General features: G+C 44.2%; 1 protein-coding gene across 1 annotated transcript in view; it reads right to left on the bottom strand.

Moving 5' to 3' along the window:
• LOC115619219 (alanine aminotransferase 2-like) overlaps window positions 1-20351 on the bottom strand; it is a 37312-nt gene extending 16961 nt beyond the window's left edge. Inside the window, exons 1-3 of the mRNA XM_030511276.1 lie at window positions 19722-20351; window positions 7854-7943; window positions 6235-6343 (exon numbers count right to left, since the gene is read on the bottom strand). Of these exons, the coding sequence (XP_030367136.1) occupies window positions 6235-6343; window positions 7854-7943; window positions 19722-20054 (532 nt within the window). The 5' untranslated portion in view covers window positions 20055-20351. The remainder of the gene's footprint in view (window positions 1-6234; window positions 6344-7853; window positions 7944-19721) is intronic.
• Window positions 20352-20563: the final 212 nt, after the last annotated feature.

The following is a 20563-nucleotide window of genomic DNA, read 5'->3' on the forward strand; positions in this document are numbered from 1 at the left end:
GCCTACAGAGCCCTGCTCAACACTATCCAGCACCTTCAAAGGGAAAAAAATGTCTCTGGATCTGATGGCAAAGCAACAGACAATGCAGCTATGCCAACTACAAGCACAGCAGCTACTCAGACCCTGACCACAACAGACAACACAGCTACTCCAAGTACAGCAGCTACATCAACCCCAGTGACAAGCACAACAGCTACTCAAACCCTGACCACAACAGACAACGCAACTACTCCAACTTCAAATACAGCAGTTACACCAACCCCAGTGACAAGCACAACAGCTACTCAAACCCCGACAGCAACAGACAATGTGGCTACTCCAAGCACCGCAGCCACACCAACCCCAGTGACAAGCACAGTAGCTACTCAAACCCCGATAGCAACAGACAATATAGCTACTCCAAGCACCGCAGCTACACCAACCCCAGTGACATGCACAGTAGCTATTCAAACCCCGACAGCAACAGACAATGCAGCTGTTGGTGTTACTCAACTCCCAAGCACAACAGCTGCACCAACCCCAGCAATAGACATTGCAACCACTCCAATCCTAGTGGCAGACACTGCAGCCACTCCAACCACAGTGACAAACACTGCAGCTAAACCAAATGGCCAGTTTGTGACAATGTCTGTTGCCCCTGTAAGCAAAAGCAGACGAGAGGCACAAAGAGCAACAAGCGAAGCGAAGAAAGATGAAGACCCAATGCCATTACTACACGGAACAGCATCTGAACAAGAGTTACTACTACGTGGGTCAGAGGAAGAGGAAGAAGAAGAAGAGGTCACTTCTCGACCCCGGACCTCAACCGAACTGCGGAATATGCGAAAAGATTTCACCCGTCTTCCAGGGGAGCACATTGTCACCTGGTTGCTCCGGTGCTGGGACAATGGGGCCAACGGTCACGAACTAGAAGGTAGGGAAGCCAAGCAGCTGGGATCACTTGCTAGGGAAGGAGGAATTGACAAAGCGATTGCAAGAGAGAAGCGAGCCCTCAGTCTTTGGAGGCGGCTCCTGGCAGCTGTGAAGGAAAGGTTTCCCTATAAAGACGATATTACGAATCGCTCAGCCAACTGGACCACGATAGAGAAAGGCATCCAGTCCCTGAGGGAATCAGCCATTCTAGAGATGATCTATCATAGGCCGGATTCCAGGAACACATCCGTAGATCCAGATGAAGTCGAATGTACACGACCCATGTGGCGGAAACTTACACGGAGTGCGCCATCATCATATGCCCACACATTGGCATCAATGACCTGGAATGATGGAATATCACCAACAGTGGATTGCCTGATTCGTCAACTCCGAGAGTTCGAAGACAATCTCACCCCTTCCATCATTTCAGCTGTGGAAAAACTGTCCCAGGAGTTCAAACAATTGAGAGACGATTTATCCGATCTATCCAGCTCCCCACGCGTACCAACCCATGTCTCAGCTATTAACAGAAGGCGCCCTACTGCTCGAGAAAGAAAATATAGGAGGTACACGCCACGGGCCACCCTATGGTTTTACCTGCGGGATCATGGAGAAGACATGAGAAAGTGGGATGGAAAACCTACGTCAGCTCTGGAGCAACGGGTGCGTGAACTGAAGAGGAGAACAATGGTCAAGGATGATCTTCCCAGGAAAGCTGCTGCTCCAGTCTCTGGTGAGCAGTTTCCCAGATGGAGTGGAAGAGCTGATTTTACTCCAGCTCCTGTGATAAGGAATACTAATCCCTTTCTACAAGACAGAAGTGGAGAATTTTGTGATCACTATTAGAGGGGCCCTGCCTCCAGCCAGGTGGAGGAGAGGGATAATCGGGTTTACTGGACTGTGTGGATCAGATGGCCTGGCACATCAGTCCCACAGAAGTATAAGGCTCTAGTAGATACCGGTGCACAGTGTACCCTGATGCCATCAAGGTATCAAGGGGTGAAACCCATTTATATTTCTGGAGTGACAGGAGGATCCCAAGCGTTAACTATACTGGAGGCTGAAATCAGCCTGACTGGGAGGAAGGGGCAAAAGCACCCTATTGTAACTGGTCCAGGGGATCCATGCATCCTTGGCATAGACTATCTCAGGAGAGGGTATTTCAAAGACCCAAAAGGGTATAGATGGGCTTTTGGTATCGCTGCCTTGGAGACAGAGGAAATGAAGCAGCTGTCCACCTTGCCCAGTCTCTCAGAGGATCCTTCTGTTGTGGGGTTGCTGAAGGTCGAAGAACAACAAGTGCCAATTGCGACCACAACAGTGCACCGGCGGCAATATCGCACCAACCAAGACTCCTTGATTCCCATCCATAAGCTGATCCGCAGACTGGAGAGCCAAGGAGTGATCAGCAGGACCCGCTCACCCTTTAATAGCCCCATATGGCCAGTGCAAAAGTCTAATGGAGAGTGGAGATTAACAGTAGACTATCGTGGCCTGAACGAAGTCACACCACCATTGAGTGCTGCTGTACCGGACATGTTAGAACTTCAATATGAACTGGAGTCAAAGGCAGCCAAGTGGTATGCCACAATTGACATTGCCAATGCATTTTTCTCAATCCCTTTGGCAGCAGAATGCAGGCCACAGTTTGCTTTCACTTGGAGGGGCGTCCAGTACACTTGGAACCGACTGCCCCAGGGGTGGAAACACAGCCCTACCATCTGCCATGGATTGATCCAGACTGCACTGGAACAGGGGCAAGCTCCAGAACACCTGCAATACATTGATGACATCATCGTGTGGGGTGATACAGCGGAAGAAGTTTTTGAGAAAGGGAGGAAGATAATCCAAATCCTGCTGAAGGCCGGTTTTGCCATAAAACGGAATAAGGTCAAGGGACCTGCACAGGAGATTCAATTTTTGGGAATAAAATGGCAAGATGGACGCCGCCAGATCCCCACAGACGTGATCAACAAGATAACAGCAATGTCTCCACCAACTAACAAGAAAGAAACACAAGCTTTCTTAGGTGTTGTGGGGTTCTGGAGAATGCACATCCCAAATTACAGTCTGATTGTAAGCCCTCTCTACCACGTGACCCGGAAGAAGAATGATTTCAAATGGGGCCCTGAGCAACAACAAGCCTTTGAACAAATTAAACGAGAAATAGTTCATGCAGTAGCCCTTGGACCAGTCCAGACAGGGCCAGATGTGAAAAATGTGCTCTATACCGCAGCTGGGGAGAACGGTCCTACCTGGAGCCTCTGGCAGAAAGCTCCAGGGGAGACTCGAGGTCGACCCCTTGGCTTTTGGAGTCGGGGATATAAAGGATCCGAGGCCAGCTATACTCCCACTGAAAAAGAGATACTGGCAGCCTATGAAGGGGTTCGAGCTGCCTCAGAAGTGATTGGAACTGAAGCGCAGCTCCTCCTGGCACCCCGGTTGCCTGTGCTGGGCTGGATGTTCAAAGGCAGGGTCTCCTCTACACATCATGCAACTGATGCTACATGGAGTAAGTGGGCCGCACTAATTACACAATGAGCTCGAATAGGAAATCCCAGTCGTCCAGGAATTCTAGAAGTCATCATGGACTGGCCAGAGGGCAAAGATTTTGGGATGTCACCAGAAGAGGAGGTGATGCGTGCTGAAGAGGCCCCACCATATAATGAACTGTCAGAGAGTGAAAAGCAATATGCCTTGTTTACTGATGGGTCCTGCTGTATTGTGGGAAAGCATCAGAGATGGAAGGCAGCTGTGTGGAGTCCCCTGTGACAAGTTGCAGAAACTGCTGAGGGAGAGGGTGAATCGAGTCAGTTTGCAGAGGTGAAAGCCATCCAGCTGGCCTTGGACATTGCTGAACGAGAAAAATGGCCAGTACTTTATCTCTATACTGACTCATGGATGGTGGCAAATGCCCTGTGGGGGTGGTTGCAGCAATGGAAGCAGAGCAACTGGCAACGCAGAAGTAAACCCATCTGGGCTGCTGCATTGTGGCAAGATATCGCTGCTCGGGTGCAGAACCTGGTGGTGAAGGTACGCCACGTAGATGCTCATGTACCCAAGAGTCGGGCCACTGAGGAACACCAGAATAACCAGCAAGTGGATAAAGCTGCTAAGATTAAAGTGGCTCAGATGGACTTGGATTGGCAACATAAGGGTGAATTATTTTTAGCCCGGTGGGCCCATGACACCTCAGGCCATCAAGGCAGAGATGCAACATATAGATGGGCTCGTGATCGAGGGGTGGACTTAACGATGGACACTATTGCCCAGGTTATTCACGAATGTGAAACATGTGCTGCAATTAAGCAAGCCAAGCGGTTAAAGCCTCTCTGGTATGGAGGACGATGGCTGAAGTACAAGTATGGGGAGGCCTGGCAGATTGACTACATCACACTCCCACCAACCCGCCAAGGCAAGTGCTATGTGCTTACCATGGTGGAAGCAACCACCGGCTGGCTGGAAACATACGCTGTGTCCCATGCCACTGCCCGGAACACTATCCTGGGCCTTGAGAAACAAGTCTTGTGGCGACACGGCACCCCAGAGAGAATTGAGTCAGACAATGGGACTCATTTCCGGAACAACCTCATAGACACTTGGGCCAAAGAGCATGGCATTGAGTGGGTATATCACATCCCCTACCATGCACCAGCCTCTGGGAAAATCGAACGGTACAATGGGCTGTTAAAAACTACACTGAGAGCAATGGGTGGTGGGACTTTCAAACACTGGGATACACATTTACCAAAAGCCACCTGGTTGGTCAACAGTAGGGGATCTGCCAACAGGGCTGGCCCAGCCCAATCAGAACTTTTACGTACTGTAGAGGGGGATAAAGTTCCTGTGGTGCACATAAAGAATTTGTTGGGGAAGACAGTCTGGGTTATTCCTGCTTCAGGTAAAGGCAAACCCACTCTTTGGGTTGCTTTTGCTCAGGGACCTGGATATACTTGGTGGGTAATGCGGGAAGATGGGGAAGTCCGATGTGTACCTCAAGGAGATTTGATTTTGGGGGAAAACACCCAATGAACTCAATTGTACGCTGTTGCCTGCTCTATAACACTTTTATAGCCCACCAGCTAGATATCTTCAGGTCGCCAGCCATTGACCCTGACTTCCCTCCAATCATCACCTCAACAAAGAATGAATTTTGAGGAAACCAGACGAGCTCAGCAGTGACCAGACGAGTTTGGCGGTATCATCAGCAGGCAACAACCCAACACTACATACCGTCCCTCCTGCCCTGAAAGACTACTACAAGAGATGGAGCCTGACATCATGGACTGGATGAGTTCAGCAATTTTACAGGGATTGGTCCATGGACTAGGGAATGATATCTTTCTCTGTGTGTGGGTGTGGGTGTATATATATGTGTATATATGGGACAGGGGTGATGGTGTGCTGAGAGATGTGGGATCTGAGCATGACATGAATGGTATGGAATAAGGGGTGGATACTGTCCTGGGTTCAGCTATAGCAGTCATTTTTCTCCTGCTTAGTAGCTGGTGCAGTGCTGTGTTTTTTAACTTTCAGCCTGGGAACAACGCTGATAACACTGATGTTTTTAGTTGTTGCTAAGTAATGTTTATTCCAACCAAGGACTTTCTCAGTCTCATGCTTTGCCAGGGAGGAGGGGATGCCGGGAGGAAGCAGAGACAGGACACCTGACCCAAACTAGCCAAAGGGGTATTCCATACCACAGCACGTCATGCCCAGTATATAAACCGGGGGGAGTTACCCAGAAGGCCCAGATCACTGCTCGGGTCGGGCTGGGTATCGGTCGGCGGGTGGTGAGCAGTTGTATCCTCTCCCCTTGTTATTTCACCAATCGTTATTATCATTGGTGGTAGCAGTAGTGGTTTTGTATTATACCTTAGTTGCAGGACTGCTCTTATCTCAACCCGTGGGAGTTACATTCTTCCCATTCTCCTCCCCATCCCTCCGGGAGCGGGGGGAGGAAGAAGGGGGGGGGGGGGGGAGTGAGCGAGCGGCTGTGTGGTTCTGAGTTACCGGCTGGGCTCAAACCACGACAGGCTGATACATGATACTAGAGACAGGGAGGGTGGAGAGAAGGCATAAACCAGTACAGCAGATCAGTAAGGTCTACAGTGGTTTTAGTTTTCAAAAATTTGCACTGTTAGTCACTGCTTATCAGCAGGCCACACCATGAACTCTCCCCCTATCATTTTTGCCGTAGGCTACTCCTATTTGACTTGTAATCATATAAAACATGATTAAGAAATTTCAGCACTGCAGATATTGAAACTACCTTTGTTGATTCTAATACAAACAGGAGCAACAAACTTAGACGCTTACCTAAGCTGTTTCCTCCGCAACCCTGCAAGATCCGTTTGGCTCGCTTTTTGGCATCTTCTGGAAAATTTGGGCTGTCCAACAGGTTTGGGTATGTACACAGTGCCACTACCTAAAGTGCCAAGAAAATGTAAATTGGCCACTTCTCAATGGCTATTTTAAGTTGATAATATTACTCTTAACTTTCCTTGGAAATGAAAATATCAAATACTAGCTAATTTAAAACAAAGGTTATTGATGAAGAGTTTGCAGTTGTTTTGTTAAGGGTAGTGCTTACGGAAGTAAAGAAATCTTATCGGGTTCCAAGTTCTGCTCATAAAAACAGTTATAGAATTATTAACTATTAGTATTACAAACAGTTATAGAATTATTAACTATTAGTATTACAAACAGTAAAGACTGGAGTCCAGGTGAGCTATGCATAGTGCAAACACACTAAAACACAGTTAATTATTCATGGTATCTCTAAACAGCTCTATCCTCCACTCTTTGTGTATTACTAGCCCACTTTATTGACAAGAAACCAAGAGTTTAAAATGGAGCAGAACTGAGAAATATGATCAAATTTTGAAGCCCCAGTTGCATGTTCTAATAATCCTTCCCAAAAATAACTTAAAGTTATTACTAATTTGATTTTGTGTGAAATAATTAATTAAAAAAGAAGTGGTGATATAGAACATAGTAAAAGTAGAAACATGACCTAGCAGAATTAAGTTTATGAAGGAATGTAAGACACAAAGAATCTAGAGATCTGAGATCAGCTTAATTTGTTCCAGTCTCTCTCTCATTTTTATGCTTACATGGTGTAATATGGATAGGCTGTTGTCATCTTCTGGGACAGTGACTGAAGAATTAATCCATGTGTGCACACAGTCATGGGGAGGAAGAATTTCCCATTTACCCAGTACTTTATTTAATAACATTGGTTCTGAATAATTTGTAAGAAGCTCTGGTCTTCCTAGTTTGCTGACAGTTTGCTGTATAGCTCAATTTTATAATCTCATCACCTGGACCCCCAGTTTCATAGGGCTTCAGTTTGTCTTGGAACTCTGAATTTACATTATTATAGACTGGATTTTACATGTGTGTGTAAGGGATGCTCAGTAAATAACGTAATACTCGTTTTAAACTTTGCTTGTGTTTCGGGAATAATATACAAAGGTGAATTCTGTTGTAGTCTTTCCTAAAAGTTAACCAATCAGAGGTAAAATGTGCAAAATCAGCAACATTACAACTAGTTGCACCCAATTGTGTGCAGATCTTAAACTGTCAGATGAAGAAAGGCATTTGCTTTTTTCTTTGAAGACAACCACTTTCTTTTTTGAAGTGCATTATTGATAATGAATGTGCAGACTGATAACATAGGAGAATTGGCAGGAGAATGTATGGATGGGGAATAACATGAAACATAAGGAAAGTTACTGTGTTGAAAGAGGACACTCAGCAAGCAAGGTATAGGACTTCAGCTCAGAAATCAAAATCTGTAATTCTTTACAAAAGAACTATGTTAAGTCTAAGTGCATCTAGGGAATCATTTATGCTAATACACACACCAGACAGATTTTAAGGCATTCTTGGTAATCTAATAAAAAATTAAGAATAATATTTTATAATATTCTTACCTGACGGAGGAAGGTGATTGGCCTCTGTCCCATTGCATGTGCATCTCCAATGTTGGCTTTAATTACTTCAGTAAAAGGTTTCTTGATTCCCTAAAAAGAGATTATTTGCAATGCATTGTTAGGGATGAAGTAGATGATAAGGAATTCCTCTTTTTTGGTATCTGTCATATGGCTGTAACTAAAGAATGCCTAATCTCAGAACAAATAGTGTTTAATGTAAAGCTTAAGACATTTCTTATACAATACAGCCAGTAAATCTTAAATGCTTTACAGAAAAGATGCTGACCTTTAGTACTTTCTAGGGTAAAAACAGTAAAGATACTGCTTGCTTATTTGTTTTCTGTTTAAATATTCATTGTGTGATGACCCCATTTTTCCATACATACGTTTTACAAAATATATCGTAGTGAGGCCCTATATGAAAAACAGCAGAAGTGCTAAATAATCACTGGGTATATATATATATATGAGACGAAAGCGATGGTATATTGAAAAAAATGTGGGATCTGAACATGACATGAATGGTATGGAATAAGGGGTGGATACTGTCCTGGGTTCAGCTGTCGCAGTCATTTTTCTCCTTCTTAGTAGCTGGTGCAGTGCTGTGTTTTTTAACTTTCAGCCTGGGAACAACGCTGATAACACTGATGTTTTTAGTTGTTGCTAAGTAATGTTTACTCCGACCAAGGACTTTCTCAGTCTCATGCTTTGCCAGGGAGGAGGGGAAGCCAGAAGGAAGCAGAGACAGGACACCTGACCCAAACTGGCCAAAGGGGTATTCCATACCACAGCACGTCATGCCCAGTATATAAACCGGGGGGAGTTACCCGGAAGGCCCAGATCACTGCTCGGGTCAGGCTGGGTACTGGTCGGCGGGTGGTGAGCAATTGTATCCTCTCCACTTGTTATTTCCCTTATCATTATTATTATTATTAGTGGTGGTAGTAGTAGTGGCTTTATATGGTACCTTAGTTACTGGACTGTTCTTATCTCAACCCGTGAGAGTTACATTCTTTCGATTCTCCTCCCCATCCTTCTGGGAGCAGGGGGAGGAGAAGAAGGGGAGGGAGTGAGCAACCGGCTGCGTGGTTCTGAGTTACTGGCTGGGCTTAAACCACGACATTCCTAATCTCCGAAATTTCAGAGAGCTGTTTTTCCTATGAGGGACTGGATACATCATGAGAACAGAGGGAAAACAGTTGATGAATGTTGATTACCAATCACAGCTCTTTAAAAAGTGAAATAAAGGGGGAAAAAGACAAGGGACTAACTGGTAGAAAAAAACAAAAACACACCATTGATTTAAATAAAAAAGATTAACTTCAAGGAAAGGCCAACATTACAAGAAGAATAAATGAGGTAGGCAAAAACAAATTTATAGCTTTTCTAATGTATATTTAAGTATGAAAGATAGTAGAGAGGCCTTCTAACAGCAACAGAATTTTCATGTGGACTAATGAACTGCAAAATTAGACCGATTTGTTTTCTGTACACAATTGCCTATAACATACTGCTCTGGCTGTGGACTGAACTCACAAAGCCTCTTCCTACCCTGTATATTTACAGCAAGTTATTGGATTTGGATATAGAACATGTGGCTGGTAAGCCTTAACTAATTTTTGCTTTTCTACCATGGATTATGTGTTAAGACTTCAAAGACAGACAAGAAACCAGATGTGCAAAGGTAACAATCACCAAAATATTAGTAGTCACCAAGGATGCAAATTCCCAGGTATACCAAGATTTGGACATGTACAGCTGTGTAATGTGGCTGAGAGGTTATGTGATAATGTGATTCAAATCCTCACTACAAATCCAGTCCATCATTTGACTGATAGTGTTTAGGTTTTTTCTTTTGAAATAGAAATAGGTAGTTAGAAATGGCATTAAGACAAGACAGTTGGACTTTTGTGATCCTGATTCAAAAGGGTTATTTTTATATGGCCTTAAATTTAGCAGGATTTTAAAAAAAACCCCAAACATTCACTTAAAATAATTGAAAGTGACACACAGACTCCATCATGTCATTTGCTTTTATGTTTGCTGATCTGAGTGCTTAAATAAGAGCTGTATTTCAACCTTAAATAAGGAAATAAGAATAGGGATGCCAGATAAAAATTACAGGTATCTGAGGCTGAAGTTTAGCAATTTGTGAGTAAAGCAAGCAGCTAGAAATAGGTTCTTTTCAAACTACCTGGGGTCCACTGATAGCTCAACATTATTTCATTCTAATTTGAAAATAAGCAGGAAAAGAAGCTACATGTAGAAGAACAAATTCGGTTTGCCTGAAAGTAAGAAAAATTCCCACAGACTGTTTGCATTTGGTCCTTCTTACAGCAAACAGAATCAGTCTCACTAGATTTGCACAGCAAAACAAATTTGGTAAAGAATAAGGGATACATTCTTTGCCTTACATTAGGCAGTCTAAAAAAACACAGCAGTTCTCAGCAATAGATGAAATAAAAAAACCTTGGTTTACCAGATTATGAACAAACCTCTAACAACATAAATACATTATGTTAGACAAATTAGATGGGTTTTGCACACAAATAAATACTATTGTGATCTGCAATAAAAAATAGCTGCTGCTTTGGTTAGCGAAATGCTGAAAGGTACCCTGCATTTCCTAATGCACCTGTGGAGTTTTTATAGTGGTACAGGCCTTTACAAGGTAACAGACCTTTTTTGGTGTCCATGTCAGGTTTATTGTAAATTATTTCATAGCTTATTAGCATGGACACCATGCAGATCTCTGCTAGTGCCCAACTCAGTGTTTATGCCATCACTGCCTTTGGGCATCAACTGCAGGTATATAGTCAGCACCTACTCCATAAACCCCACACTACCTTTCCTACTAAAATGATTGATCTGGAGAAAATAGAAAAACATACATAACAGTTATCTTACTGTAAAGTCTTGGTAGAGAAGGAACAATGAGGTTTTCTGTGCTGTACACACTGCTCCTACATACCTGCTTAAAGGCTCATGGTCCTCTTGACTAACTCGTATTTCTTGGTCTCAGCTATAAGAGGCATTGCCCTTTTTGTCTTTCAAATCAGAGATACATTTTTAAATAACTGGGGTCTTTGCCTTCCCTGACATGCATTATCAATATCAGCAATTGTTTAGAACTGTCTTCACAAGATTCACTATATCCCCTCTTAGTGAAACCTTGAAAAAAATGGTTCTGACTACTTAGGTTTGTTCTCATCTTCTTCTATTACTTGATTCCCAGTATTTCTATGGAAAGGAATATCAAAGTTGTACAGATTTATGTTTGATTCCTCCAGAACAAAAAAATCCCATCCTAGCATTTCAGAAAGAAGGAACAGGAAACAATAAAAGGCAAGAACAAGTGTCAAATGTTAATGAGTCAAAGTTTCAAAGCAAATCAGAAGCTGCATCAAGGGAAGTCTAGACAGTGCCTATAACTCTGCAGATGAGTTCAAGGTGGAATTCGCTCAAATCCTTAAGACAGAGTAGCATTAGTCACTGGTTACTTGTGTCACGGTTTCTCCTATGGTGATGGCACTAGTGTGCATGAGTATCCAAGGGAAGATTAACATCAAATACTTTTTGGAAAGTCTATGAAAAGATCTGTATGAAAGGAGGAAGTGTGAATGTGATGTTGATAACTTCAACATCAGGTTGTAGAACAGTCAGAAACATGCTGCAACAGGACATAGTTTGTTAGGGCAAGATTTATTTCACTGCAGAAGGCTAAGCAGTCTTTGACCACATCAGTAACATGCCTGTGCCAAGACAATTTATGCCCCTGACAAGCCAAGGAACATACGGGGGGGGGGGGGGCAGAAACTAGGCCATTAAATTGTTTTGCTTTCTTCTAGTGATAGAGAGCTGCCCCCATATTCACCCCCATTCATGTGCTCTCATATTCTGTCTCTTACATCCTCTCTCTCTCTCTCGTACAATCAGGCTTTCAAGGTGTGTTGTTGAGGCAGTCTGACTGGATTGTAACTACTCTCTGCCACCAGGCAGAGATTTGGAAAAGTGAAGTTTGCAGAACAAGAGCTCTAATAACAAACTTGTGAGCATTAAGTACCAGACTGATACTCATGTCTACTGAAGAGGGTATGAACCACATGAAGGAGGAAAAACAATCCCCAGCCCTTCAAAACAACCACTGCTACAACTTTCTGCCTTTTGTGGCACCTCACGCTGTCCTAACAACCTGATTCATCCTCATCTTGGGAACAAAGCCAATCTGCTGCCATTCTTTTGAAATTGTTAGCAAAGGGACTAATTGTAGTAGCCATTTTAACAGCTGAAGAAGCCTTCTTGCACTTCTAAATTCAGTTGTAAAGTAGAAAATACAAAAATGTCTTTTTTTTTTTTTTTCCTCCCAGTTGCCATCTTCTTGATAATGAAAGGATTTTAATTGAATAAAGGACTCTTCCCAGATTTGGAATAAGTTCTTTGGAGATCAGTTCCTTCAGCAGTTAGTTCTGTCACTCTCCTCAGAGGAAATGCAGTCTTTTAAGAGACCAGATGAAAAGCCTCTGAAACCTGAAACAGGTCAGACAGGATTATTCTGACTGTGTCAGTGTTCTGACTATCACAGAAAACTGGGAGAAGGGATTTTCACATGTGAACCAGAATTTATTGGTGCAAAGTCAACACAAATCTTTATGTAGATAACCGGGTTTGGGGAAGCTTCCCTTAGACATCCCCACAGCCTCAGGAAACCCAGCAGGTATGGAGTATAGTATGAAATGATGAGCTGTCTCTCAAGGAGAGAGTCACCAAGCAAGAACTGTTGGGAGAATTATTTTATCAGAAAAAAACAAACAAACCCAAAAAAATCCCCAACAAAACTATATGATGCCAGAACATACACTTTCCCAAAGAACTACCATGAAGGCAGTCCATTGCCAAGAGCTGGTTTGTCTCTTTGGAGTTTTAGCGTGTCTGGAGGTTCCCTTTATGATGGTGCCATTTAAGAATGCTGGCAAATTGCAAACTAACACTGTGCCCAGAAAGCATAAAGGGTGCAAACTGACCTAAAGCTGTCTTTGCTGAAGTCTTCAGTGAATTTCAAAGGAAAATCCTCAGTCAATAGAGAGGCTTGTGTGATTTGGATTTGGTAATAGGAAAGACTCCTCACCTGAGGAGGCCAAAAAATGTGAGGTTCTTTCAATCCCAGAAAAGCAATGTGGCATTTCAGCTATTTCTAAATTTCAGAATTTGTCCACTCTTGGCTGCTCTTCTTTGTTGCATTTTCATTGCCATTGTTTTGTGCCTCCTTTTGATGGTTATCAGGCAATAACATCACACTGAAACACTGTGCTATTTCCTTAGCACAAGCTGAGTCTGTTATGCTGCGACTTGCACAAACAAGCTGTATAAGAGAGCTGGCAAAACCAAACATAGTTGAGATCTACACTGTAGTAGCCAAGTTGCTTGCCTTCCCCCCCTTCTCAAAAGGCCAAGAAAGCACTACCCAGAGGCTCTTAACTAATAGGGACTTGAAGGCCTGAATTAGCATTCCAATCTTTTTATTAAAACAGCTCACAACAGAAAAATAAACCTGACCTGCTTACTACAGAGTAAGGCTTTGAGTTTGTGTTACGCATGTATAATTCGGGAAGGGGGGACAAGGGGGGTTCTAATATCAAATGAGAAAAATTGGTAGGGCTGACCATTAATTGGCAGATCTGATTCAGGGATTTTGGAACAGGGCTTGTCCTCAATTTACTTTTGCCTTCTACAGTGTTCACAGTGCATTTGCATTTAAAGTTTTGCCTATATGAATAGAGCCCTTGATTTTAACATGATTGTAAATGACAGCATTAAAATAATGCTCATTAGAAGGAGATAGACATTAGGACCCTCTTAACTTGAAGACCTATTGGTAAAGGGGTATTTTGGAATAGATTCTGTTACTGTATTCAACAAGAAAAGATTAAATATCTGGATCTTGTGGACTGTGCGCTTCTGAATGTATGATTTTGGCAATTGTACTCTTAAAACTGATTTTCTTTCATATTCATCTGCAGTAGTTTCACCCTGCTAAAAAATGTGGGGTTTACTACAGGTTCTCTTCTACATGCAACATGAACAGGCAACCAAGGAACAACAAGTCTTAATGAAGTCAAATGCTCTTGTCTAGAAGATACTTTCTTAGTGTGCACACAGGCATGCATTCAAGGCAGGAAATTATAGGATGGTAATTTAAACTTAACATCTTTCATTACTGGGTGTACCAGTCAACCTTGTATCTTTTTCTTGGCATGTCAAATTATATTTCTGCATGTCATGCTCTAAACTGTGTTTTATCTTTCCACAACTCTCAGGGACACTGTCAACTCATATTTACAATGAAGTCTGGATTCTAAGTCAGAATTTTTTCTATTCGATTTAAAAGCCTGAAGAATTAGTAAAATAAAATTTAAAAAAAAAAAAAAAAGCGCTCTACAGTTGTTTAACCAAAATACTTTAGCAGAAGCTGCCAGAGCTACATAAGTTAAAGTGACCTGAAGAATAAACATGTGATAGGAACCTATTTGCAATAGTTACACAAATGAAAAACATGAGCACAGGAGGTGAGGGTACAGCCCTTGTACTGTAAAAGTCATACTACAGTGGCTGTTGGGGGGGGGGGGGGGGGGGGGAACACCAAAAAAACACCAAGAAAACCAAACCACCACCACACAGTAAAAAACACAGGCTTCAATGTGTAGAGGCACCTTGACTGGGTATTAAAAGCACCTAGTTCAGACTCTGTGGTAGAATATGCTAACCACCTGTGCTGATCTGAAGGAACTTTCTAGATGTTACCAGTGTATCTCTGCATACATACCACCCTGTAGGAGAGGATGGAAACTATTTGATTATTGCCCAAGAGAAGTAACTGCTTGGCTGGAGAAGAAAGAGTTAAAGAAGAAGCAAAGTACACTGTGTGGTTAAGCAGAGCAACCCAGCTGGACAGGAGCAGGAGAACAGAAAGATAAGGAATTGGTTATTTTGGGACTGTTTGTGAAATGACGAAGAATGTTGGAAAAAACAAAACTGTAAACCAGGAACTAAACATGATGTGCTAAAACTAGCTTGGTATAAAAGGTAGAGCAATAGGCTAAAAATATCTTTTGCTAGAATGGTATAAAAGCTAGAGCAATAGGCAATAAAGTGATTCACTGCATGAGGATGCTCTGAGTCCGTGCCGTTAATCTCCACACCACCCCTCTACCCCTTTCTGCCCTACATCTTTCCTTCAGTAGCTTTAAAGTTTTGAACAGGGACCTAATGTTGTGTGACTTGCACTAAGCTAGGCATGGTTTCCAACGTTACATGAGTTGACTTGTGGATCCTAAAATGCTGTTTAATATGCACATGCCTTGCAAGTATGTGTAAGCCAACACAACCTGACATAGAACTTGACATTATGTAAAAGCTAAGCAGAAAATAGGGACAAAAGGAGAGTATAAGTGGAGAGAGATGTCAGAGTAACAGATATGAAGGGACTTTACATAGCAAGGTCAGTTAAAATTAGCATGAATGCAAATTAACAAATCAGATATGTGCGGTGCCCATGTAAAGACAAAGCTGGCTTGCTATCACTGATTAAGTAAGAAGAACTGCTCTGTCCAAAGATGACATTATCGCATTGAATTCATGTTTAAGCTAAAATTTCTAGTCTGAAATGTAAGTAAAGTCAATACTTGATATGGTGGCCATCTGTTAGCAAGTCTAAAACAAAGGGGTTAAAAAATAAAAAAACAAAAAAAATCTTGTTTGAGTTCCATTGAGAATAGAATTATTTATTAAGATATGCCTATGCTTTAGCTTACTTTAAAAAGTTCCCAGAAACACCAAGGAAAAGGGTTGAAGTCAGTTCTTTCTCCCCCATCACCTTAGTAAGCCAGAATCAGCTGATTATTACCATTAGCAAAGAGGAAGAGAAATCAAGTTGTCACATTTGAAAGACTACTGCAATTTCAAAATTGTAACAAAAACATTCAGAGAAGTGATTCAAGCAAGTGATTTTGCATGAAGATTTCCAGCTGGAAAGACTTAATGTAGATCAAAACCTTCATTTTCCATCTAGATGAATAGAGGTCACAGGCCAACAAAACTCATGAGGTCCAAGTACAGCATGCCTCATCTGTACTCCTGAGCAATTAATCTTACTCTGCTTTACTAGAGTATTCTAACTTGTTACCTACATGTCGTGGTTTGAGCCAAGCCAGTAACTCAGAACCACGCAGCCGCTCACTCACTCCCCCCCCTTTCTTCCTCCTCCCACTCCCGGAGGGATGGGGAGGAGAATCGGAACAATATAACTCCCATGGATTGAGATAAGAGCAGTCCAGTAACTAAGGTATAATACAAAACCACTACTACCACCACTAATAATAATAACGATAAGGGAAATAACAAGGGGAGAGGATACAATTGCTCACCACCCGCCTACCAATACCCCGCCCAACCCGAGCAGTGATCTGGGCCTTCCAGGTAACTCCCCCCAGTTTATATACTGGGCATGACGTGCTGTGGGATGGAATATCCCTTTGGCTAGTTTGGGTCAGGTGTCCTGTCTCTGCTTCCTTCTGGCTTCCCCTCCTCCCTGGCAAAGCATGAGACTAAGAAAGTCCTCGGTCAGAATAAACATTACTTAGCAACAACTAAAAACATCAGTGTTATCAGCGTTGTTCCCAGGCTGAAAGTCAAAAACACAGCACTGCACCAGCTACTAAGAAGGAGAAAAACGACTGCTATAACTGAACCCAGGTCACTACATTAGCTTAATCCTGAGCTCATTAGTTGAAATCAATGCTTCAGGGGTTGATTTTTTTTTTGTTTTGTTTTGTTTTGTTTTTTTTTTAAAAAACTATCCCTTGAATTACCTAGTCAGCAACTTCTCAAGTAACATTTTAGTCCTTATTCTCTGTGCACTGTGGAGTTACACCTCCTTTTGTAATCATTTGCAGGTAATATAGAAAAGAAGCAAGTCCCAGATCGAATAACAGAGGAAATGCTATTTAGAATCTGAAACAGCAGAATAAAACTCAAAGATGAAAGCTTACACTGTGCAAACAGCTTCAAGTAACTATTCTATAGTCTGCATGACAAGCTGTCTAAGTTACTCAAGAATGACATCTAACTGAATTGAACCAAGTTTAAACAGGGAGAGCCTCTACTGTATCTGATTAGATACAGTCTGGTGTCTGCATTTCAAATGCCTTTAGTTTGGGAACAAATGACCCAAAGGCACCTTGGCAGAACAGGACAAATGCAGATTTACTATCATTGTTTCACCTGACAGCTCTTGCTACCAGCAGCCAGTGCAGCGCTTCCACAGTAGTGGAGTCCATGCTCTCATGCCTGTGCAGATCTTCTTCCCCGTCATATGTAGATGCTATGTGGCATCCCTTTTGCTGTCAGTGAAGAGTAATAATCGATCTAGAGATGCTGTGGGGCATCACCTTCCCCTGACAACCACTTCAGCCTCTTTATCAGGCAGTGTTAGTTCTGCTGGCAGTGGTTGACATAACTCTGTGAGCTTAAGGTTGAAAAGGATGAAAAAAAAAAAGTAGTTGTCCAGTTTCAATTAAAAGTAATCAAAGAAGTGCCACTGACCTGTGATCACACAGAAGTCAATTTTAGACAAAAAAAAAAAAAGACAGATAACCTACAATATTTCAATTATAAGGAACCCAGGTACTCCTCAAGGCTGCATACTTTCCCAGAGAGTTTGATTAAACAGTAGGAGTAACAGTATTATCAGAAAAAGGCAAAGGGGAATGACTAACTTGAGCAGCGTGGAAGAAAATAGTCTTCCAGCTGCTTGTTAAATTGATTAGTGTTCTCTGCAGATCCATCATCTCAACTTTTACAGCAATATTGTCCTCCTTCCCTGCCAACCAGGAGGGTTTTGATCAGGTTAGTCACAGCAGAGCACAGTCATGTGCCTGAGTGCTGGTAGCCATTGATAATGGATGCCATTATCCCATGAGAATGGCTTACAGAAAAAACCCAAACAACTTTTAAATGGAAAATGCCAGGTAAGTGGGCACAAAACTGCCATAACAATCTTTTAGTAAAGCGACTGGCAATGACTTGCTCTTGCAATTGTTAAAAAGTGCATAGAAGGTTATTTATTGTCTTTGCAGTGACTCAGCTGGTAATTGAAGTAAACAGGGGAGTTGAGAGGAGTTAGTGGAGATTGTATTATATTTGTTTTGTCAAGTAATACCTCTTGCCCTGTGATGTTAACTTGAAACCAAACATACTCAGTGAGAACACAGGAGGATTTTATACTCTGGAAAATGCACCCACTAGGGAACCTAGTTGCATAAAGACAATGCCACCTTTATAAACAAGTTTTAAGGCAAAAATCAAATGTTCTGAAATGAAGTCTCCACCAATCTGAAGTTTTTAAGTAGAATTCTAAAAAAGAAGCTGTTTTCAATAATTACTAAGTTAGACATAAGTAATTGATGTATATAATACACAGTGAGCTGAAAAAACACACTCTTTACCTTCTAGACCAAGGGGAACCAAGTAGCACAAAGACCAAAGAATTAAAATAATCTCATTAGCATTGCTATGGCACTGCTTTTGCTCAAAGCACTTTACATACACTAATGAAAATGGTCTTGCAGTACCTGTAACAACATATTAGCAAGGCTTTCTGAACCAGCAAAGGCAGGGAATAATATTTGCAATCATAGAAAAATAGCTTGCCAGAAGCTTTGTTCAAACCAAAACCCAGCAAGTTTTCATGCTGCCAGGGGAGGCTGTGGTGTGGACAGCACAAGCCCAAAGCCATGCCTGCATTGCTAAGGGTTGGGCTTTTCCAATGCTAGTGTAAGGAATAAGAAAAAAAAATCTGAATAACAAAATGTGAGCACTGATTTGCTTTATTTAGTGCTTTTTGGCCCAGACCCTCAGGAGTATCTTGTATCAGGCTTTGTTGCCTGACCCCCTAACGCACTAACCACCTACAACTTCAGGCAGCATTTGTGCTCCAAGGGCTTGTCCCCAAAGCACCTCAACTCCTGCAGCGAAGAAAACACCAGCACGGTATTGGTGGGCTCCACAGGAAGCATTAGCCTCCCCGGGTCTGGAAAACCCAGGAGTGCTGGATGTGCCAGAGGAGCCTGGGAAGAGCTGGGCCCACCTCACACCTTCCAAGCCCGCCAGTACCACCCCAGCAAAGGCAGCATCTCCAAAATGCTCGTGAACATTTTAAAGGCTCTGTCATAGAATCACAGAATCAACCAGGTTGGAAAAGACTTTTAAGATCAAATCCAACAGAACCCCCAGGACTGCCAAGGCCACCATTAAACCATGTCACTGAGGGCCTCATCTACACGGTTTTTGAACACCTCCATGGACAGAAGCTGGTCAGTCACCCTCTTGTATAACCGGTGAACATGGGATTGCAGCAAAGGGTCAGAGTGGCTGTAGAAATGTAAACACTGCGTTGTGGGAGTGTTTGCCTGACGCAACCCGTGACATCGGATCAACAGCAGCCGGAGGGCGGGTTTCTTTGCTTTGGGCTTCTCTCCCCTCCACCCCCACACTGAGTATCCCGCAGGGGAGGGAGCGGGGCCGGCCCGGGGAGGGTCGGGGGACGGCCGGTGTGCCCCAGCTACGGCTCCGGGCAACGGCGGGAATAGGACAGGTGCTGTGCGTGGTCTGCGAGTTGTTAACTTGGTACGAGGCATCGCACCGGCAGCGCAGCCGCCCCCTGCACCCCGCCACCCCTTTCCCGAGGCCTCTACGGGCCCCGCTGAGCCCCCCGGCGCCCCAATGAGGAGCGGCGGCGGAGTGCCGGAGGCGGTGCCGGCGCGTTCGCCGCGAGAACGGGCGGGGGAGGAGGAAGCGCGCCCTGCCCTGCCTCACCTTCCGCAGCTCCTTCTCGATCTCGCCGGCTTTAAGGACGATAGGCCCTCGCACCGCATACTCCAACGCCTTCACCAGCGGGTTCATGGACTCTAGCGTCAGGATCTTCTCCCTGCTCGCCTTTTCATTGATCTTCACCACGGAGGCCTTAGCAGCGCTGCTCCAGCGCACCGTCCCCTCCCGCGCTGGCCGCTGGAGCCGAGGACCCCGCGGGGGCCAGCCCGCCGCCAGCGAAGCGGCGCATCGCAGAGGCATGTCCTTCCCACCGCCCCCCGGGCCCCGGCAGCCTAGGCTTGCCGCGGCTTGCTTGGCAGCCAACACGAACCGGTGCATGGGCCTTCGGGTAGCTCCCCCCACGCGGTTGAGGACGCCGGTACCGCGGATCGGTGCGGCCTGTAACCGGGGCGAGCGAGGGACGCGGTCAGAGTAACGCGAGGAACCGGCACAGTCACGTCAACACGCTCGATCCCCCCATGTTCAGACCCCGCAAACTTGGTCACAGTAGAGACAGCCGATCCCGCTGCGGTGCTGCCGCGATAACCGCGGATCCCGCTATTGCATCAGCCCAGCGCTGCGGACCCTGGCGCCCACGTCTACAGCGGGTCTCCGCATTACACTCTGCTCTATGGGCACGCTGAGGCGCTGGCTGTCCAGTCCTATGCTGCCCGGCGGGCTTTGTAGTTCCGGCGGCCCCGCGCTGCGCCTGCCCACGGCGTCAGGTGATGGGCGGGGAACGGCCGCGCCTGCAGCCCCCCCGCCGCGTGCCTGCGCGCTCCCGGCGCTGGAGGAGCCGGGGAGGGGGCGAGCCCGAGGCGTTCCTGTCCCTACACGCCCTTGTCCAA

Source organism: Strigops habroptila, chromosome W (assembly GCF_004027225.2).
Source record: "Strigops habroptila isolate Jane chromosome W, bStrHab1.2.pri, whole genome shotgun sequence".
Lineage (NCBI taxonomy): Eukaryota > Metazoa > Chordata > Aves > Psittaciformes > Psittacidae > Strigops > Strigops habroptila.